The 22,272-nt window shown below is 45.1% G+C and overlaps 1 protein-coding gene across 1 annotated transcript in view; it reads left to right on the top strand.

Moving 5' to 3' along the window:
* The window catches only part of LOC142584595 (NADH dehydrogenase [ubiquinone] 1 beta subcomplex subunit 4-like), a 35,956-nt gene that overhangs the window by 352 nt on the left and 13,332 nt on the right, over nt 1-22,272 (top strand). Inside the window, exon 2 of the mRNA XM_075694712.1 lies at nt 14,739-14,888. Within this exon, the coding sequence (XP_075550827.1) occupies nt 14,739-14,888 (150 nt within the window). The remainder of the gene's footprint in view (nt 1-14,738; nt 14,889-22,272) is intronic.

Raw genomic sequence — 22,272 nt, 5'->3', positions numbered from 1 at the left:
ATGTAACCGGCAAACGGGGGCCTCAGAAGAGCACCTGAGATTATAACAAAGGAGGCGGCGCAGGATCTTTAGGGCACCCAAGGGGTGCGGGGGGATCAAAGCTGGGCGGGGGGGCACGGAGGCCGAAGCGTTCCAGGGGGTGTTCGCATAAAAAAATTGGCTGTCCGCGATAGCGGAAAGCCGATCTTATACAGCCCAGGCCTCGGCGTGCCCCAACCCACGGACCAGGGTAACAATAAAATTCAAACAGCGCTAGACGACAGAACCAGAAAGCGAAAGAAATGGCATTGCTGCATGAAGGGTAGATTGCGAGGCAGGTACAGCGCGTGCGTATGTTGGCTGTCCAGAGTTTGTATCTGAACATCGATGTATGACCGGGCGCATGCGTCCCCAGTTTTGTACGTATAAGTTGACTTCTTACTTCAAATAAATCAGTTGTAAGTTCAGCGCCGTGTTTGTCTCCTCCTCTTTCTGGTCCTGTCGTCTAGCGCTGTTTGAATTTTATTGTTACCATGGAACACCAACTCGCCCAATCCGCTACCCCACGGACCAGTCCGGGTTCCAGCTTTGGTGTCCTGGAGGCGCCGCCAATAATGCGAAATAATGGCACGTTGTTACAATTAGTGAAAAGCTCGACTGAATTAATATAATTATGTCCAGCCGCCAACTTCTGACGTTAAGTTCAGCAGTACCGCAACCCGCAATTCTGCAACACTAGTCAGAAATTTGCCACGAGTGCTTCGCTAAAGTTGTTTATATTGCGCTACCAACCCCATGGCTGTAGTCATTGTCTGGCACGGGCTAGACTCACTTGATGTTAACGTGAAGCATACCTGAGAACATGTGTGGTTTACATTGCTGGGTGAGCAGGCTTTTCTGCTGGTCAACCAAACCTTGTACTAGAAAGGCAGCTAATGAAATGGAGGCTTTAGCACCAATGCCTTCACTTGATCGTGTGCGGTTTCACTAAGGGAGCAGCAATGCAATTAGGAGAACGCAAAAAAAAAGAAGTCAATGGGAATTCAATGAAGGGTAAGTAAAATGGAAAGAAATACAGCGAAACATGTTGCTCACTGCTTATCGCACGAGGCCGGACGTGTGCGCACTTGATGCGAGCACCATGCAAAACTCGTTAACCGACATGTGCACAAGCAATCAACAGTTACGTGTTTGTGCTGGTGTGTCGAAGATCCAGAATGCAATGGGCTATGCTGCACAGGAAAAGGAAAGATTGCTCAGGCTTACGATGACTGGACGTGTAGTGTAGGAGGCACATTAACCTTCGAGACCTCGTACTACATTATATTGCACATTGTCTTGGTTCCATCTCATAATTAGCCAGGAAGCAATAACACATTCACCTCGAATATTGTTACGTTGTCGATGGCGTCTTGTGCGCCACCGTAGAAGGGGTATCGTGCTACGGTCCGACGACATGGAAGGAAGAACAAAAGAACAGTCAAAGAACCCTCGTGCGATCCTTATTTTAATCATGGTAACACCTGTACAAATAGGCATGCCAGCAGTTGACGACAACGAAAAATCGGCAGTCATGATTTTAATGATAATCAGGGTGGCGAGCGTAGGATATAGGAGGTTACGCTGAGTACCTAACGGAACATGAAACATATGTAATGACTAAAAGTAGTAGGAATGCAGCTTTGATGAAAAATAGGGCACTGTGCAATTACAATAGGTACAAGGTGATGAGAGGGATTTGGAAAGGGCTTATAGTACCTGGTCTCACTTTTGGCAATGCAGTCCTGTGCTTGAGGTCAGAGGTTTGAGCAAGGTTGGAAATTAAGCAATGAAGGGTAGGTAGGCTTGCTTTGGGAGCACACGGTAATTAATACACCAAATCAGGGGGCACAGGGTGACATGGGATGGACATCATTCGAGGGCAGCATGGAGGAAGGAAGAAACTGAGGAGGAGCCCTGATGTCACTCTTTGTGAAGCTAAGTGAAGCTGGAAATTAGCATTGCTCTGCCATCTTGTCGGGCCAATTCTCTCTTGTTTACACTTCTCGGGAAATCGTGCCGCGCTACGCGCAATCAGGCTGTTATGATGCGTGCGCTCTGCAGCAATCCTAAACCAAAGGACATTTGTGATGTCGCGTCATGTTGAAAGAAGTTCATAATTAACTTTGCAAATTGGGCTGTGAAATTGAATCCGCTGCTTTCACTGGCTTTTATCAACATAAACATGCTTTATCAGCCCAGCCAACTGAACTGTACTCGTCAACCGCAGGTAAAGGCCTCTGCCCAGTTCTTGAGCATTTTTAAAAAAGATCACCTTTATTGCTCCCTTCTACTTCCTTTTCTCTGCGTGGACTTCCTGGGGCTCTCAGACAAACTTGCGAGCTAGACACCTGACGATACAAAAAAAGTGTACGCATTCTCGCACTGCACTGCAAGAATGCACTGGAGACACATAAGGCACATCAACCCATTTGCAATCCATCTGGAGTTTATGAGCACAAACACGTATTCTCGCTGTGGCTTGAGAAATCGTCGTGCTTTATTGAACAAATTTTGGGTGGCTGCGCATCACTACCACAGCGCGCCGGCGAGGAGGCAGAATGTCATTTCTGACTGCGCAATTAGATACAATGAATGTGGCCTGAGGTGCCTTCTCACGGTAAGTGATAGCCGGCGCACAGTGCAGAACAGCACATGCGACCGTGGAACAGCCGCTTGATGTGTTCGCAGTGTAATGGGGTGAACTAAACAGTTCAGATGGTAGCGTCTGTTTGTAACCGAGAAGGCAGGTGGCGCAGAGCAGGAACAGCTGGTTGCCCGAATGGCTCACAGTTGTGCTAAGCACTGGCGATCCGGCTGGCCCACTGGTTGCACTGCAGGCATTATACAGACGATCTGGCTGGCCTTGTTCTTGTGCTCTTCTTCTTCATTACAGCAGGCATACATTCTGCGGAGCCTTGCTCACTCTTGCAGCACATTCGCAAACCTTCACTTCCTTGCGCGCACAGATAAGATACACCTGCGGTAGGGTGGATTCGTTCCTTAAGTCAAAGCAGCCATTTCTTTCCCATCTTCCTGGATGAAGCGTCGACTGGCCGGCGCATGGTGCCGAGGGCAGCAAAATGCACATATTCTGTGTAACACACTATCAGCATGTGTATTGTGGTACACCTGTGGAGGTGTGTATGGCCGTCGAACGCGCTCTGCTTAAAAGAGTTCATGCTGTCGCGAGTACTGCGAGAAACAAGCAACAGTTGAGCAACATTTCTTTAAATATGCACAAAATCAAGTTGTTACTGAACACAAAATTCTAAAAACAGTATTATGCATTCTTGAATAATGCACCATGCGCTGTCAAAAGCAGGAATCATTGACCTGTAAGGTGTTCATTGTACAGATTCCAAAATGCATCGGTTTCAGCGTGTGATGGCACGTTAGCATGATTCCGTCATAGAGGGCAAAATTTTTAATGAATATTCCCTCATACATTGCCATTGCATTGGCACGGTGCATTGTGTACTGCATTACATGTGCATTCATTTCACGAGTTTTAGTTCATCCTGTCCCACCTTGCCACAGCAACATCCGAGTGAGCACGGTCCAGATAACACAGTGCAACAAAACACGGAGTCTAATGCAGCGTGTTTGCCATGGTACGAAACCTATGGAGCAACACGTGTAAGCGCGCACAACCATAACAAAGCTGCCATTGTGGCCCGAGAACATAGCCGCTACAGCAAAAGAAAAAAGAAAGCAAAGAAAGGAGAAACTAGCACGTCATTTCCTCCACAGTTTTCTCTTAGCGCACTGAGTGGGCAGGGCTTCTCCTCAGTTTTTTCCTTCCTCCGTGGAGGGCAGGGAAGCTAGCAGCGAGATAGAATTTGAGGAGCGATTAATAGAAATGGCCGAGCAGCGGTGGGCAAGGAAAGTTTTCAGTTACTTGTACATAAGGAGTGTTGACAGAAAATGGAGGAAGCATTTTTATCACACGGAACACCAAGGAGATTGACCACGCTCATGAAAGTGCTGCCAGTGGTGTGTGTCACTTAAAGAAGAAAGAACAAAATGCTTCTTCACGTTAGTAGCATGCCATAAGAACCGACTTGAAATGCAATTTATGTCCTTGAGCTCTTTTTGTACTCTCGGGAGGTTAGACAAAGTTGATGGCTATTACTTAGCCCATTGTCTCTATGAGTGCTAGTATCTCTACTGAATCAAATGCTTTCTTGTAATCTATGAAAGCCATGTAGAAAGGCTGATTGTACTCTGCAGATTTCTAGATTACCTGACTGGTTACATGGATGTTATCCATCACACAGTATCCCTTCCTGAAGGGAGCCATCCCTTCCTGAATGAAGCCAGCCTGTTCCCTTGTTTGACTAAAGTCAAGTGTTGCCCTTATTCTACCGGAAATTATCTTGGTGAATATTTCATACAGTACTGAAAGTAAGCTAATGGGCCTATAATTTTTCAAATCTTTAACATTTCCCTTTTTGTGGATTAGTATAATGTTGGCATTCTTCCAGTTCTCTGGGACCCTATAAGTCGTGAGACATTTCGTTTAAAGGGCCGCATGCTTTTCAAGCATGATGTCTCCTCCATCTTTTATTAAATTGACTGTTATTCCATTTTCTCGTGCCGCCTTTCGTCATTTCATGTCTTCTACGGTCATTCTAACTTCATCGCAAGTTATAGAAGCCTCTGTAACCTGTTCATTACTACTTTCAATGGAGGTATCCTGGCTACTCTGGGTATTGTACAGGTCAGTATAGAATTATTCCACTGCTTTTACTATATATTCGAAACTGCTGATGATAGTGCCCTGCTTATCTTTCAGTGCACACATCTCGGCTTGTCCTATGCCAAGTTTTCTTCTCACTGATTTCATGCTGCGTCTATTTATTACTGCTTCCTCAGTCTTTCTTGCATTATAATTTCGAATATCCTTTGTTTTCTCCTTGTTGATCAATTTTGACAATTCCGCAAGTTCTACCTGATCTCATGAGTTGGACTATTTCATTCTTTGTCGTTTCTTTATTAGGTCCTTTGTTGCTTGGGAGAGCTTACCTGCTGGTTGCCTTGGTGCGTTGCCTCCCACTTCAATTGCTGCTTCTGAACCCAGCCTAGTTACGGTTTCATTCATTAGTTCTATGTCATCTACATCGCACTGTTCTAATGCTGCATATTCGCTTGCAAGTACCAGCCTGAATTGGTCTGCTTTTATCCTTACTGCATCTAGGTTAGCCTGCTTCTTCTTGACCAATTTTACTCTTTCTTTCTTCAAAGTCACGTGAATCTTGATCACTGCACTTTACCCTAAGTAACACTTCTACATCCTGCACTATGCTGGGATCGGCAGAAAGTATAAAATTGGTTTCATTCTTTGTTTCACCATTAGGGCTTTTCCAGGTACACTTTATATTGCTACGCTTTCGGAAGAAAGTGTTGATTATTCGTAGCTTATTCCTTTCTGCAAATTCTACCAACACTTCTCCTCTAGTGTTTCTAGAACCGACGCCGTAGTTGCCAATTGCATGTTCAACAGCCTGCTTTTTTCCCACTTTTGTATGGAAGTCGCCCATTACTACAGTATACTGAGTTTGCATTTTTCTCATGGCTAATTCTACATCTTTATAAAACTTCGTCATCGTGACTGGAGGTTGGAGCATATTAAGCTTTATTACAACTACTTATAGACCTTTTCATCGGGCGAGGAGGACGGGGCGTGCGGAGAGCCTTTCCTCCTCTCTGGCTTGGGCGATCCGGCGCGGCGCTGCTTGGAAGTATTGTTGTCGCGTGCTGCGGAACGACTTTGAGATGTTTTAGCTGGTACTTTGTGAAATTTACGCCATGTCCGTTCATATAAGGTCGTCGGGGAAGCCTTTCGGTGCATCGGTAACTACAGTAGGCGGAAATATCTCTTGGGGGAGCAAAAATGTGACGCGCTTTATCAGCCGTGGCGTACGCACATTATCAGTCACGGTGTGTTTATGTGTTGTGAACTATTTTGCTTATATCGGTTTTAATTCAACAAAGAAAACCGGTGTATCTGTATTAGCAGCATGAAATGGTAAATCTGCTCACTATCTGATCGCTTGGCGTAGGGAGTAAAACATAAAGCATAAGAGCGCATGCTCGTGCACGGCCAACCTAAGGCAACCACGAAACATCTAAGCGGCAGGCGCTGTCAAATATTTGTGATGCACCGGCATCGTTCTCGCGCATTTCAAGTCTAGTAGGCTTCAAATTACCATATGTCTACGCTAGCCTTCCTGCATGAGGCTGATGGCGTTGCTCAACACAGAGATCACTGCGGTTGGTGAACCAGCATGATATATATGTGACCTGTGCGCTTCGGCATTGCCTTTTTGGCCTGTATACAGCCATAATATATGAGAGGGATCGCATAAAAAGAATGCGATGCCTATTTTTGAGGACAAAATTTCCGTAATACATGTGAGTGCGTCGTAGAGAACGGAACAAACACAACCGAAAAAAAAATTTGGCTATCAGCCTCTTTCTTGAAAAAGCAAGAGAAAACGGGCTAACGCCGCAATACGACCTCGCATAGTCACGCCGCACAACTTTTATAATTATATAACCACTGAAGCCGTATGCTTGGACCATGCGGTATATAGAGCAAAGATATCTGTAATCCAGCACCTACCACTGCTTAGGACGCTCGCGCAGTTCGTAAACAGTCCCTTTGCTGGACAAGCTTAATTCAGACTGTAAGGTATGCTGCTATTACTTGCCAAAAATATTTTATTGAGGGGCGGGAACCTCATCCATCGAACCAAGTAGTCACGCAATGTAACCTGCAGCGAACAGTTTGAACGCTTGTACCCACGGTACCCACGGTTGTAGAACGGTACCCACGCTGTTACGATCGTCGCGTATGTTTCATGGCTCCTAAACCGCAGCTTAGAAATAGAGGATAATACTGCAATAAGGTCACATTAGTGATTGGAACATTCAGAAATACACAATTGATCTCCGAGGCTGATTGTAGGCTTAAATATGCACGCACACATCGCGCTGCGTGTTCCGTCCACCTCAATGCCAACAGAAATTCCGGCCATGACGCCTTAAACCACTTCAGCACGTCTCACAGAAACGTTTACCACGTAGACGATGCACGGCATACTAAACAGACCGCACGACCGCGAAAACAAATGGCAGAACCTACCGCCGAGCGTATACCTGCCATGCAAAAGACCGCTTTCACCCAAGCCAGTATGGCGCTGCTCATAGGCGGCGCCACTGCGTTCACAATATGGCGGCGCCTACGAAAAAACGGTCTATACCCTCACATTAATGCTGTAGAATTCGTCAATGTTGCCCGCTATGTGTTTATATATTAGGAATCCTACCCCGTATAACTTTTTATGTGGGAGTCCTCTATAGCAGAGAATGTGGCCATTAGTCAGCACTGTATAAGCCTCACCAGTTCTAGCCTCACTAAGGCCACTGATATCCCAAACAATGCCTGGTAGTTCCGGAAAGAGTCCTGCTAAGCTAGCCTCACTCGGAAAAGTTCGGGTGTTAAAGCTTGTAAGGGTCTGTTTCCGTTGGCAGCCTGTCCGGGTCCAGAGATTCTTAGCACCCTCTGCTGCATTGCAGGTCTGACCGCCGCCTTGGTCAGGTGCTTCGCAACTGCTGGAGTCTGAGGGCCACGGGTTAATTGTAGGAATCATGAGGGAGGTAGTAGCTGAATACTGCACCAGGGAGGCCAGTTCCTGTTTTGGTGAGGGAGTGTCGTTGTTGAACTTAGTGGGCCTTTCTAATTGGATTAGTATAGCCCCACTGGTTCTCAGCGTTTTAGCCGGTGTCAGGTGCCACTCTAAGCTTACATAAATATCTAGGAAAATGTTTGCAAAGATTCCACAGCTACCCTAATTCTCCATAAGAAAAGTAGGAAGATACCTATAAAGAAAGGGGTTAGACAAGGAGACACAATCGCTCCAATGCTATTCACTGCTTGCTTAGAAGTATTCAAGCTACTAAATTGAGACAGCTTAGGAGTAAGGATCAACAGCGAATGTCTCAGCAACCTTCTGTTTGCAGATGACATTGTCCTGTTCAGCAACACTGGGAACGAGTTAAATGATTGAGGATCTTAACAGAGAGAACGTAATAGTGGGGTTGAAGATTAATATGCAGCAAACAAAGATTATGATCAATAGCCTGACAAGGGAACAAGAGTTCAGGATTGCCAGTCAGCCTCTAGAGTCTGCAAAGGAATACTTTTCCCTAGGTCGGTTACTCTCAGGGGACCCTGATCATGAGAAGAAAATTCACAGAATAATAAAATTGGGTTGGAGTGCATACAGCAGACATACTCAGATCCTTACTAGAAACTTGTCATTATCACTAAAACGAAAGGTGTACCTCAGTGCATTCTATCGGTGCTAACATCTTGGAGAGTGACAAGGAAGCCCGAAAACAAGTTAAGGACTGCACAAGGAGTGATGGAACGAAAAATGATAGGCGTAACGTTCTGCGACAGGAAGAGAGCAGTGTGGATCAGAGAGCAAACGGGCATAGCCGATATTCTAATTGACATTAAGAGAATGAAATAGAACTGGGCAGGTCACGTAATGCGTAGGTTAGATAGCCGGTGGACCATTAGGGTGGCAGAATGGGTGCCAAGAGAAGGGAAACGAAGTCAAGGACAGCAAAAGACTAGGTGGGGTGATGAAACTAAGAAATTCACAGGCGCAAGTTGGAATCGGTTGGCACAGCACAGGGGCAATTGTAGATCGGAGTGAGAGGCCTTCGTCCTGCAGTGGACTTAAAATAGGGTGATGATGATGATGACTAACTCCATTATTAAGTGAACTTAAAGTAATTCATCACAACTGCCATTGGCGCAAATGGCAGGACTATGAGCAGCTGGCAGTGGTGCCTATGATCCAGGGCTGCCAACTCAGTGGAAATTTCCCCTATTAAGGCACTTTTCAGGTCTGTGGGGGATAAGGGAATTCTCCCTACTATGAGGGAAATTTCGGGCTCCGTATGTAGCTGGAGTTTTAGAGTTTCTTTTTTTCTGATCACCCCCCCCCAACATAACACAGATTATCAGCGGCTTTGGCTTGTTTGGGTTATTTCCTCCAGCCGTTTGGCGGTTCGTTGCACGATTGTCTGGGAACACTGGAGCACTTGAACATTCTTTATGGCAAAAATTGCAAAATCAATGTAGCGGCGCACCTCCCACTTATAGCACTGACAGCTCGGTGCACCAGGTGTGCGAAATAAACACTTGACTCTTGGCTTGTGAGAGTTTGGATCTCTCGGTTACATTTCATCTCGCCAGGTTAGCTTTTGCCACAGTTTTAGCCCGTAGAACTAATTCTTGTGAAATTTATGCTAGGTGTAAATGCTATATAATACTGATGAAGAAGACAACGAATATTTAGTGTTACATAATTTTTGGGGTAAGTGAAGGAAATGTTTGTAAATATAGGGAAATTTCAGGTGTCCGGTAGGAAAATTCTGACTTTCCATGTTGGCAGCCCTGCTGTGATCATCAAAGGCCATGCTCCGTGTAAATGTATTAGTATTTGGTCTGCACCCTTTCTTATGTGTACATTGTAGAATGTGATTCACTTGGGCCAGCAATTATCAGATTAGCTTCCCATGCTGTGTCATTAGGAATACTCGAAGCATGCTGTTCTGCTGAGCTTCTTTTTAATGGTTTGTGTATGCAATATAATTTCTGTACCTGGACGTCTGCCTGAGAAGATAGATCACCTGCTGCAGCTGTACATGTGCACTTGTGTGCGCATGGGAGGAAAGGGATGAAACACAGTTTCTTTCAAGAAGTTGGCCTTTGTGGTAGACCTCTGAGGCTGTGTGAGTAAGAGAAGGGGGGCCACAAAGGTTAGCAGTAGTGCACTGAGGGGTCACCTCACGTGAACATAATTTACTAGCGACCTACCATGGTGGCTTAGTCATACCTGCCAACCCTCCCGATTTGCCTGGGCGATTCCTGATTTTTGACTGAACTTTCCGATTGTACAATCACAGTCTTATATCTCCTGAAAAGTGGTCTCTGCACAATAATGGTTTTTGCGAAACCGGTACTGTGAAATCTAAAGCCACATTGTAATCGTCAGCATCACCAACAATGGCCGCACTAGCGCCAACGGTATCATCGACTAAGCAGCCGACTAAGAGCCTAGTAAGCGGACCAAAGCCAGAGCCAATGTAGCTCTAGCATTTCTTGCAGGCTTTCCTCCATGGTGCATCTTGTTGCTGTTGCTTGTGTGTATGATTAGTGTTGGCTAGGCCGTGTGTATGTGCTTCACCGTGTAAAGTTACAATCCTCGTGTGCTGGATGCCATGTGCTATCAAAGCCCAAGAAAAGGTATTTGCAGAAATTTTTGCTATATTATACTTCTGAATTTTCGTGCTTTTTGACATCAAGAAAAGGAGAACCTTATGCATTTTGTACAACGTGTGGATGCGATGTCAGCACTTGGTGGCGAAGGCGACTTGAAACTGCACGTTTCCATGGCGCACTGCTGAGCAGCAAGACAACATAGTGGACTTTCTCCGGAACAACTGTGACAATAGTGTCATACGGGTGGAGTGCCTGTTTACGGGATTCCTTGTCGAACACAACCTACCCCTTAGTGTCAGCGACTACATTGGGCCTCTTCTACGGAAAATGTTTCCGAAATGCGACGAGGCGAAGCGTTATGGATGTCGGCGCAACTCTGAAATGCAACTCAGAAGAAAGCTTAGGTGGCCAACCTGAAATTTATTTCACAGGCATCGCTCTCGAGTCTTTGTTTTTTTATTCAGAGTATCCCTCAGCAGCTGCCCCGAGGTTCCAATGAATCTGCTGAAGATGCTTTAGATGTTCTCAAAGCTGAGCTTTCCCACACTACAGGCGTACAATCTCCAAGAGCACATTCTGAATGAAGAAAGGTGGGACGAGCAGTGGTCTATGGTTGGAAAAATGAAAAACACTGATGGAAAACATGTTTCACTGAGTTGCTTAGGTGATGCTCAATTTACTCTTGATACCGCATAGCAAGGCAGAGTGTGAGAAGATTTTAGCATGGCGCGAAAAACTACGACTGAATTCCGCTCATCAATGTGCAGCACAACCCTCCAACACTTGCTGCTAGTGAAGGGTCGTCAGTCTGGACCATGTTTTGAGCAAAGCTACGCGGACAATTTTTGAAGTGAGCAAAGCCGGCTACTGCAAGGTCCCTGCTAAACACTGCCTGAAAGTTTCAACCCCCGGTCCCACCAGAAGTTGAAACAACAGTGAATGCACCCCCCCCCCCCCCCCCCGCTGGCGCGAATAAAAAGTCTCCCGATTTTTTATCTCGCTAGGGCGTCAGGTATGCTTAGTGGTTATAGTGTTGCGCTGCTAAGCACGAGCTCATGGGATCATTCCAATGGAGGTGAAATGCAACAATGTGTACCATGCATTGGGTGCCCGTTGAAGAATTTAAAGTGGCCAAAATTATTCTGGAGTTCCCCATTATGTCATGACCCATAATCATTCATGATTTTAGCATGTAAAACCCCAGAATGTATTTTAAATTTTTATCTTGTGGCAGAAACTTCAAAATCTCTCTGTGCTATTTTCCACATGCTGCAGATGATAAACCTTTCTTGGGACAGCAGCACGCATGATAGTTGTGTTTATGTTGAGTCTACGTGTCATATGCGAGATGTGTCAGGCCTTTGTTAGCAGAAAATAATGCTCCTGTTCAGTTACATTTTGCCACATCACCATACAGGTCTCCTGGCTTTGTGCTCCATTTCATTCATTGACACAGTGCTTATGCTGGTTTGGCAAAGTTCACCAGTATCTTTTGTAGCAATCTCTATTGCAGGTGCGTTCAACTTATAGCAACAACGTTAACAATGAAGGCTGAAACTTTGAAACGTCGGGTCTGGGTTGCTTTTGCTGTACACGATCCTGCCACTTGTCACAGCAACAGGATTCTTGACAGACGCAGCTTCTAAATGTGCCTCAGGCAGGGTTCGTACACCTCCACGAAATCCTTCAAAACCCTTAAACTTTGAAAAATAGATCAAAGGGTGGCGCTTTTCAAGCCACCGTTTATTGGTCTTAGGTTTTGTAGGTGTGCCTGCAGAGATAAATGCAACATGAACGGTAGCGATAGGGGTATGCAGTCCAAAGTTATTCAGCCAAGCGATTTAATTTCAAAATTGAAGAAAAAAAATGCATGCCCTCAACTCGAATTTTCTGCAGTCCTCTTTCCCCATTTCTCTCACCCACTGACGTAACCTTTCACTGCCCATGGTAAGAGCCCAAAACGCCTATGTAGCGGAAGTTCGCATTCCATGATTGCCTCCATGTTCTATGTTCATGGACTGTGGTTACTCCGGTGTGCTGAAAACACCGTAACCATGGTAAAAAAGCACCTTCGCGCATTCTAGCACATGCTTTTGTGCTCAGAGGCCACAGGTACCTATGCCACCATAGCAGAAGTGAAAGAACAGCCAGTGCCTTACATATTTTGTCATCGTAGTGATCTTTTTCTTTTCTGTTTCATGACTGTGTCTGTTTGCTTTAATAGAAAATGTAGAGCAAACAAAAATAAAATATTAATTTATCATGTTTTTACTGCATGCAGTGGTTATCTTCAGCTTTGTTTTTAACCAATCATGGAGAATCAAGTGGCAATGTCAATCATTCTTCTGGTGTGCACCTCTGGGTGACAATGTGGTTGGCAGCAATGTAGAGATTTGTTTGCACAATCAAAATATTAAATATTTCGATATTGACGCCTTGACCTATGCTAAAAACATTTTCAACAGTCAGTCTGCGCAACTTGCAACATAAGGACGGTGGCTTGAAAAGTGTTTAAGGGCTCCAGGGGGGTATTCTGTAAGAGTCCACCTAGTAGACTGTCCATTTTGGCCGCTGCTGATTGGATGCAGCTGTACGAGAGAGAAGACGAGCGGCCCTAGCCAATCAGCAGCAGCCAAAATGGACAGTCCACTAGGTGGACTCTTACAGAATACCCCCCCTGTTAAACTCCTTGAAAATAAACTGAGGTTGGGGGCAACCTTTGAACATTCAAAGTAACGAACTCTGCATAGCAACTATGCCATGGACTCAATCTCAATCTTCCTTTCTCAGTTCAATCTTCCTTTGGGAGTGTCAGTAAATGATTGCAATGTGACATGTCCACAGCTACCAACAACAGGATCGGTTAAATCACCATTGCTATTGTAGAGCTAGACAAAGCCTGATTAAGTGACCAAGGCATGCCACTATTTTGTTGTTTTGCTGGTTGGTTCACACCATCGCCATCATGGCTCCATTTTCAAGCCCCGGGTTCTCGAAATGAGTGACGGAAAGCAAGCTTCAGCTATTTGGCTTTAACACGACCTGTTTCCTTAGCTGGAGCGATCCTGCAATAGGTGATTCACATGATTACAATGGGAAAGCCAACTTAGAAAAGTGTGTGTCCAACTCAGCAGCGGCTTAGCTCCAACTAAGAAGGATGTTTCACTCTTTTTCAGTGCATGTTTTCCCTCTCCTTGAATTTTGAGTCAAATATTGTCCGAACCCTGGCCTCAGGGTGAAAATATTTTTAAGGCATCAATAGTTGGATGCTGGCCAGCTTATGTAGGCAGACTAGCCAACGAAAACACGAGGTCGCGGGATCTAATCCCGGCCCCGGCGGCCGCATTTCAGTGGGGGCGAAATGCGAAAACACCCGTGTACTTAGATTTAGGTGCACGTTAAGGAACCCCAGGTGGTCAAAATTTCCGGAGTCCTCCACTGCGGCGTGCCTCATAATCAGAAAGTGGTTTTGGCACGTAGAACCCCATAATTTTTTTTTTAGCCAACGAAAAGATCCAGCATATACTGCATAAAGTGTGCTTGTACAAATTTGTTGCGCCCCTTCGTTACGCAGAAAGGTATACGCGGTGAATGTATCACCAGGAAGAACACACTGTTCACTTTCCAAGACTCAGTGCAGCCGCACACCAGTGTTTGAAAGTTGCAGCATTTTGGGCCATAGAGGCTTTTTGTATCATTAGTTACTTGTATGAGCGCAGTGTCCTTGAGTTATAGATGGTAGACTTTATGGCAATTTTTTTTAGCTGGGTGGAAGCATTTGGGGGGGCTGCGATGGTTTTTGCGGATATGCCCGAAGACTGCTGGAGGCCATATATTTGTAATTTCCCCGTGGTTAGTTCCAGCCTCATCCTATCATCTTATCTTTCAGTCATTGCCTTGAGGATCTTATCGAGCACCAAAGGTAACAGCTGCTCGGAAATTTCTTGGCTGGAATTAACTCGTACCGTGCCACGTAGTTGCCCTCATTGCCATCTGTTACAATTAAAAGTGTGACAGTCAGTTCTGCCTTGGCACCTCTTCCCACTGGTCTCTTTCATATGGCACCAGCAAACTGTTACAAGTGTCAAGCAGAGGTGCATTCTCAATTGTCATGCTCGTATCAAATGCAGCATAGTATTTTTTAAATCACATGGCCCTGTCCTGTCACTTCAGTGAGGCCAACTTGTAGCACTTGTAATTATTGCAGCTTTGCACATTTCTAGACTGATTATCTTAGGAGTGTGAGAAAAGTTCAGGGACGGCCCAGCTGCTTCTCGCCCTAATCTCTTGCATCCCTGGAGAGGACGTTTGATTGAGAGGCCCATTTGTAGTGTTGGGTCACTCGTGTGATCTCATGGTTGTTGACCTTGCCCTGTACTCATTGCTGTCATTGTCTTCCTTCCTGTGTGACCAGTTTGACTCCCAGATGATGCGATATCAAGCGGCTCGTTCCAACAGCATGATATACGAGCATTTTCGTCCGACCCCCAAGGGAGGCCTGCACTGGTTTGCTGCATCCATCTTGCCCATGCTTGTCCTTGGATATGTTGTTCATAAGGACAGGGTATGTATGGCGACTCCCATCAGCAATGACTTTGACCCTTTCATGTTGCACCATCATTGCAAGGACTAACTTATTCTTTTGCAAAGAACCAGGTAGCAGGGCTTGCCACAACTTCTAAATGTTTTCCCTAAGCTGCGGTATTGCTTTGGATTTGTATGCATGTTTATTTGCCATGCTGGAAGTTTTATGATAATGTATGTCGAGCATATCTTTTTATTTCTTGAGCAGGTGTTCTGTACTGAAGTACTAAAGCGCCAAACAGACGACACGAGAAGATACACGGACGAGCGCTCGTCCGTGTTTCTTCTTGTGTCGTCTGTTTGGCGCTTTAGTACTTCAGTAACATGCACCAACTAGCCCAACAAAAGTTCTGCAGGTGTTCTGTACTTTAATATATTCTTCCTTCACATTCTAAAATTCTATTGTGTGGTAGCCACGTCCCTATTTGTTGAATTTTATATAAATATTTACATGGTTTTTATGAGGACGTTTGAAAGTATAGCCGCAGGCCAGTTCTGCGTGCAATTAAAAAGGCACATTGGGCAATTATCACCACACAATATGAAAACAAGTCATAAAAGAAGAAATGCTTACATCATTACATATAAATTCTACACAAATTCATGCTACAATAACCTAGTTAACACTAGCATTCTTTCACAACGCAGTACTGGAGCGAGTAGATGTAATTATATGCATTCATTCAAATGGGAGTTTGTGTAACTCCTTTAGACCCACGAACGGCAGCAATCACTGACAGCAAAATTTTTTGTTATGGGGAAGTTTGAAGTTTCGAAAAGCAAATTTTCGAGCATTGCGGTTTGATGTATTATGTCGCTGCCAGATGACCACAGTCTGAGCAATTAAAAAATGCAGAATGGACAAAATGTCAAAAGGCCAAACTTTCAGCTTGCTAAACGATGGTTTACTGTTTCCGGTATACCTTGAGTAAGATGTCACTCTTGAAGTGCGCTTTTGTAAACATTTAATAGGATTGAGATGTTCACCAACTGATGATTCAGACTTGACGGGGACCTCCAAAACGTCCGAACAATTGGGAGTCCAAAATACTGGATTTGCCCAAACAAAAGTGACTTTATTCCATTAGTGGCCAAAATAGATGTGCCGTATTTTAGTATTGTCACTTCAGAAGATGCCTTCAATTTTGCAAAAGTCATTGCTCATGAATGTGGCCAAAGTTTTGACAACACATGCTGCTGCGTGCACATGTGCTTGCCCCTCAAAAGGGTGTTGCATACGGGGATGGGGGGAAACACAAAGATGAAGTGAACTATGTTATGCAAAATTAGACGATAGAATGAAATCCCCAAATGAAACAGATAAACAAGTGAGGGTGAAAACGGTACAGGTGGGCAGGACTGCAACATACAAAAGCAAACCAAGTACAAAATTGAAAATAAAAATAGCAATATGCTGATCATCAGAGACATTAAATAGATAATAATGGCACAAAAAAAGAAAGTACAGAAAAAGTGGTAGAAAACGCGGTCTTGTAATTTAGACAGTTGTTTCAACATAACAGTAAACAATTAATTTATACACCACTAAATATGTGGACAAGCCGCGAAGGTGTACGTAATGAGCAGTTCAACTAATTCTGGGTGTAGGAGTTCCTGGAAACATGGGAAATCTCTTTTGATTAACAATGTGTGATGGCAGGTTATTCCATTCAGTTATTGTTCGGAAGATTTAAGAATTGGCTCAAAGTTATGAAAGGGCAAGTTAAACCTTTTGTTCTAAAAGAATTATCTGTGCGGGAAAACGAGGTTGCGGGTGGTTTGACGATCCGGTTAAGGTACGGATGATGATAAAGCTTATGGAGCAGCGAAAGGTGATCGATGCCGCTCGGTGATGCGTTAAGCCATCAAGCTGAGCACAATCTTTTAATGCAGAAATCCTAGTGTATGGTGAATCATCTGAATAAATGAAGTGAAACATACAGTTTTGTAGCGATTAAATTTCTTGAATGAGATAACATTAAGAAGCATCTCAGATAGACAAGGTGTACTCAATTTCAGGACATGCTACAGTAAAACCTTGTTAAACCGTACCTGCTTAAACAGTAGTTTTGTTTCAAAAGTAGTAAAGTCAAATCTCCAACTCAGCGGCCATTGAACATAATGCGTTTTGTATCTGCACCGTACCAGATTATTGCGTGCGTATCGGTTAACATGTAGTGTTTCCGTTTTTTGTCGCAAAATCACAGCGGTACGTCAGCCCACAGAACAATGAGCCTCAGACATCAGAACGGCCTCTAAGTACAAATGCAGAGAGCGCTTGGAAGGGTGAAGCCACATCAATATCAACATCATTTTGGCACCGTACCAGAGTTGGAGAGCATAGTGGCATGGTAGTGGCCCGCGTTATGGCGTCGTGCAAGCTAGGACAAAAATCAGGTGCGCAGCATAGAAGAAAAATTGGACATCGTTCATGCTATCGAACGTGGCATGAAGAAGTCGATGCTGGCACGTGAGAGGGATCTACCATTGGCTATGGTGTGTGGCACTTGGAAGGCGAAGGTGCTCAGCAGTGATGCTGCGACCGCGAAAATATGTCGGCTACAAGGTTCGACTTTTCGTTATCGTTGCCTCTGTTATGGCCGAAGTGTCACCTAATGAAGTGATAAGCCCGAAACGGAAAGCAAAAGTACGGGCGATTCAGGCCAGACAGTGGCAGATGCTGAGTGTTACGTCAGCCTCATGCGGGTGTTTGCCAAGAAGAGGGTGCTGTTCATGTTCAGCTGTATAGTAGTCCATAATAAGCAACAGGATCAAAAGCCTTTGAAAAATTCAAAAAGACAGCATCAACTTGGAATTCATGGTCTATAGATGAGTGCAAGTCTTCTAAAAAACCATCTAACTTTCGCATGAAAAGCCCCGATGAAAGTCATGCTGGCATTCAGAAATAATTTTGTGGTCTTCCAAGTAGTTTGAAATCAAGATGTGTTCAAATAGTTTGCAAATAGTATTAGTCAGTGAGACGGAGCAATAGTTTAATGGTTGTGTGTGGTCACCAGACTTAAAGATGGGAATGACTTTTGCCACCTTCCAGTCTTGTGGAATAGAGTTAGTTGATAGAGACTGAGAAAAGCGGGCACACAATATAGGTGAAAAGCTTCGGGAAAGATTTTTTACATCTTATTATTCCTGTATGATCAGATGCTGAGTAAGCTTTCAGCTTATTTAGTACTGAAGGAATTCCTGTCTCACTAACAATTATGTCTGCCATTGATATGTTAAATAGATAATGCAGAGACAGTGACATGGTATGTTCATGTTTAAATACAGATGAAAGTGCATTATTCAACAGCTCAGCACATTCCAAGTTGTAAACTATTTCACCGTGCTCATTAACTACAAGACTTTATTACGCATCAGAATCGAAGTTTGTTAGTGTGCATAGAAGATAAGTCATGAGCAAAGACGTGACATTTACATGATTTTAGCAATGATTTGTATTTATCGCAGACCTTATAACGGTGCCAGGAATCCGAGAGACGATCCTTGTCAGCTTCCCTATGCAAACACGTATTAGAGCACAGCTCTTGGGCACCCATTCCTGCGTTGACTGTCGGCATGCCTCACCTTAACCAAGCAAACAAGCATAGTGAAGGGTGAAAGAGTGAGCACGGAGCACAGCGGCGGATGACAGGCAGCGAAGGGGTAGATGGTGGTCATGTCCACGCATCCGTGGCACTGGGTGTACGGGGGAAAGAAAAGAACCACGAAGTTCACCTTCACGCCTATCATTCGCTGCAAGCATTTCCCAGTAAAGATTACGGTTGCATAAGCTGCAGTTGCTGGGAAGTGGCAATTGTGTGGCCAGTCTATATATAGCGCCGCACGTCACGGCTCTGCTAGCCTCAATATATCGTGGAATGAAAACGCATATAGAGCTGCGCTCAAATTTTGCATTAGCGAGTATCATGATCACCAGTGAACTTTCTTTTATCATTATTAAGGGGTTGAAGCTTTGGTGTACCATGGCAGTGTTGGAGTGCACATTATATTTATCAAAGAGACGAAACAACCAATTTATTTATTTAATCTTAAGGTCAAGACATTACATGGAGGAGTGGGTAAAACATGCAAAAAGTAGAACAGGATAATACAGTCGTAACCCACAATAACAAAATCCCACGACAACAAAATATTTTCATATCCCTGGCGATTGCCCATAGGATTCAATGCATTTTGTACTTTTAGACAGCAAAATGTTGCTGTACTACAGTCACCGACCGTTTATTCGGACTTCACGGGGACTGCGGAAATGTCCGAATAAACAGCTGTCCGGAAAAGCAGATTAAGAAAAAAAAAATGAAATCCTTTATTTCTACGCGCTTATTCGGGCTTGGCAGTAGGCTTGAAGAAATCGTGAATGCGCCGTTGCACGCTGTTCCGTTTACGCGCAGTCAGATAAGCCTGAATCTCGGAGAGGGTCGTACGGTCACTATAGGTGGCTTAAAGCACAGTCACTGTTTGTGCACGCTCCGCATGCGACGGCAGCGTAGCACATCGTGCGTCATCTTACGACTCGGAGTCATCGTTCGGCGGTGCAGCAGAAACCTGACGAATGATCTCGCCGTCGTCAAGTTCTGCGCATGTCAGTGCAGCAGTGTCAGCACCTGTGAAACTGTCAAATGAGATGGTGTCCGGAATCGCAATGCAACCACTGCGCAGGTCTCACCAGAACATTTTCCGCGTCAGTAGGGTGCACATCGGAAGGCGACAAACCTTAGGCCTCCCGGCACCCGCTTGCCGGCATTCCCCAGCGAAGTCTGCGCGGGCACTGTCGGCGCCATTAGACACTTGACGCGTTGGATCACCGAAACCTCGACACAGCACACAAAGCAAACACCACCGTGCCGATACCAGTCGCACAAATGACAATCGTAGCCTGCTCGCACTGTCGTGCGCGAAGAAACTAATCAGCTGCTGGATTGTCTTGACATGGCTTACTAAGCTAAAACTGGAACTGCTGTAGAGCCACTCTATCGAACCAGGCGGAAACGATGATGATGAGCGGAGATTTCCAGTAGCGCCACTTCGTGGGGCAGCAAGGAGGCTCTGTTCAAAACAAAAATGGCGTTCAGCAAGTCGAACTATGCGCCGGTCATAGTCGGTGCATGATGCTCTCGATCGAGTTGGCTCAAGGAGTGTCCGAAAAATCAGACGAGAGGTTGCAATGTGTCCGAACTTTTGGCAGTTGTTATACATTATGGTCTATGGGGGGAGTGGCGGTGCCGTGAAGCTGACCGAATAATCGGGCATGTCCGAATTTTTGGAGTCCGGAAAATCGGTCGGCGACTTTACTATCCCACATAAGCTAAATTTACTGGAATGTAATCCCGCATATGACCTACTCGCACAAGGCTAGCAGGCTCCAAAATGTGCTCAAATGCGATTGCTTTGCACTAAACTTGCATAAAATACCACTACATTACACTCGTGTGGGTGCCACCATGTTTTATTGCAAGAACAACCAAGAACCGGAAACACGTCATGGCCACCATCTCGTTTGTTGATCGCCAATTTGAAGTGGCACACATGTTGCTACCGACATGTGCTGATGGTTTTTGCACACCTAGGGCAGTGCGCAATGCATGCCTCGATGAGAAAAATGCAGCAAAAACAAGGAAATCTGTTTCTCCGACGTAGAACCATTTATGGCGCTTGAGGTGGCGGTCACAACAGGGCGTGCCAATTGAGCGATCGTCCAGGATTACGCATTCCTTGCTTCAAGAGCGCTGGTTTTGGTGCCACCTGACAGGCAGTGTGTGCGGATTTGGCGCCGGACATAGATTTGCGTGAAGGAGCCATAATCTCGGTCGACTGTCTTCGGGCATATGAGATACAATGACTCACGCTCGACACCGGACGTGTCGGCGCCTACGGGCAACAGCTTGCGCCGGAGAAATGCTGCTGCATGCGTGGAGCACTGTTGCTCTGCATCTGATGCCACATTGTGCAAAATCTCATAAAAGTGATCGTATCTCCGAAAATAATAGACCGAGATACTGGGGAGTTATTCTGTAAAGTCCACCTAGTGGACTGTCCATTTCGAGCGTTGCTAATTGGCTAGGGCCACTTGTCTCCTCCTCGCTCGTACAGCTGCATCCTAGTTGGCAGCGGCCGAAATGGACAGTCCACTAGGTGGACTCTTGCAGAATACCCCCCTGCTCCACGGCAGTGCTACCACTGCGACGCATACGGTGCACTTTGCATTGGCAGCAATGTGGTTCTATGCCCTTGAGAAAGCTTGCCAAAGTAGGCTAACAGAATTTTGACTGTAAAGTTTCGTTCTGCAACACATTACCTATCTAAAATGACAGAAAGCTGAGCTAGTTGATGAGGATTCAATATGCAAAAAAGGTGAGACGTGCAGACAGGACACGAGTAAAGAAGTGGACAACACGAACACCGAATATCAAGTAAAGGGAGCACTGAGGCGAAAAAAAGAAAGAAGACACAAAACTCATCTACACAAGCTCTGGAATGGTATCACAACGTGTCAGTCGGGTACACATGCCGGTCTACGTGAGAGATAACTGTTAAGACACTTAATCTTTTCCTTACGTAAAGTAATTGAAGCCTGACTCATGCACGCACTTCCACCATTATAGATATGCCATGCCTCTACCATAAGATGCGTATCTTCATTCTTATGCCTGCACAATATCGCGCATTCATCTAACTCTGGCGTGCAGTTACAACCTTGGCAATGTAGGTCCGCAGGTCCGGCAGGTCCGCAGGTCCGGCACCTATTAGAAGCAGGTTATCCTAGCGTAGCAGTGGCCACTGTGGCTGAATGCCTCAAAACGTGTTCAGAGTTTCTGTCTTTATTGTCACGCAGTCTGTCGTAGTATATTATCCCGTTTTCGTTATCATTTGGCTGGCATTGCACTTCATGCGATTGTGTACCCTTTCCATTTCTGTCTTGCAAATTTGCACCGCATTTCACAAGACCGTTTTGCCGTCGAGATGACTCATCTATGTTACGTATTTTGTTACTTTTACCACCTTTGCTCTGCTGTATCAAGTTTTTGTCACATGTTCACTTTTCTTCAATTTGTCCCCCCCTGCAATAATGCCCTTGTGGCGCTGCAGGTACTTGTATAAATAAATAAATAAATAAGTCGGTTTCGAGGGGGACGGATGTCATTACAGAAAGCAGTAATAGCAAAAAAGTGTAGTGGCTATTCCGTATATTCGTTCAGTATTGCACAGGCTTTAAAAAGTTGCAAGTAGATATGATGTTAATGTTGCTTTCACTGCTCCCAATAAGCTAGGTAAGATATGCGCTGTCCCCCGCAGGGGCGTCTGCGTCAGCAGGCGTTTGGTGTGTTGCGACACCACGTACCCGA

This window comes from Dermacentor variabilis, chromosome 6 (assembly GCF_050947875.1).
Source record: "Dermacentor variabilis isolate Ectoservices chromosome 6, ASM5094787v1, whole genome shotgun sequence".
Classification (NCBI taxonomy): domain Eukaryota; kingdom Metazoa; phylum Arthropoda; class Arachnida; order Ixodida; family Ixodidae; genus Dermacentor; species Dermacentor variabilis.
This window is presented reverse-complemented; position numbering and strand designations above follow the sequence as displayed.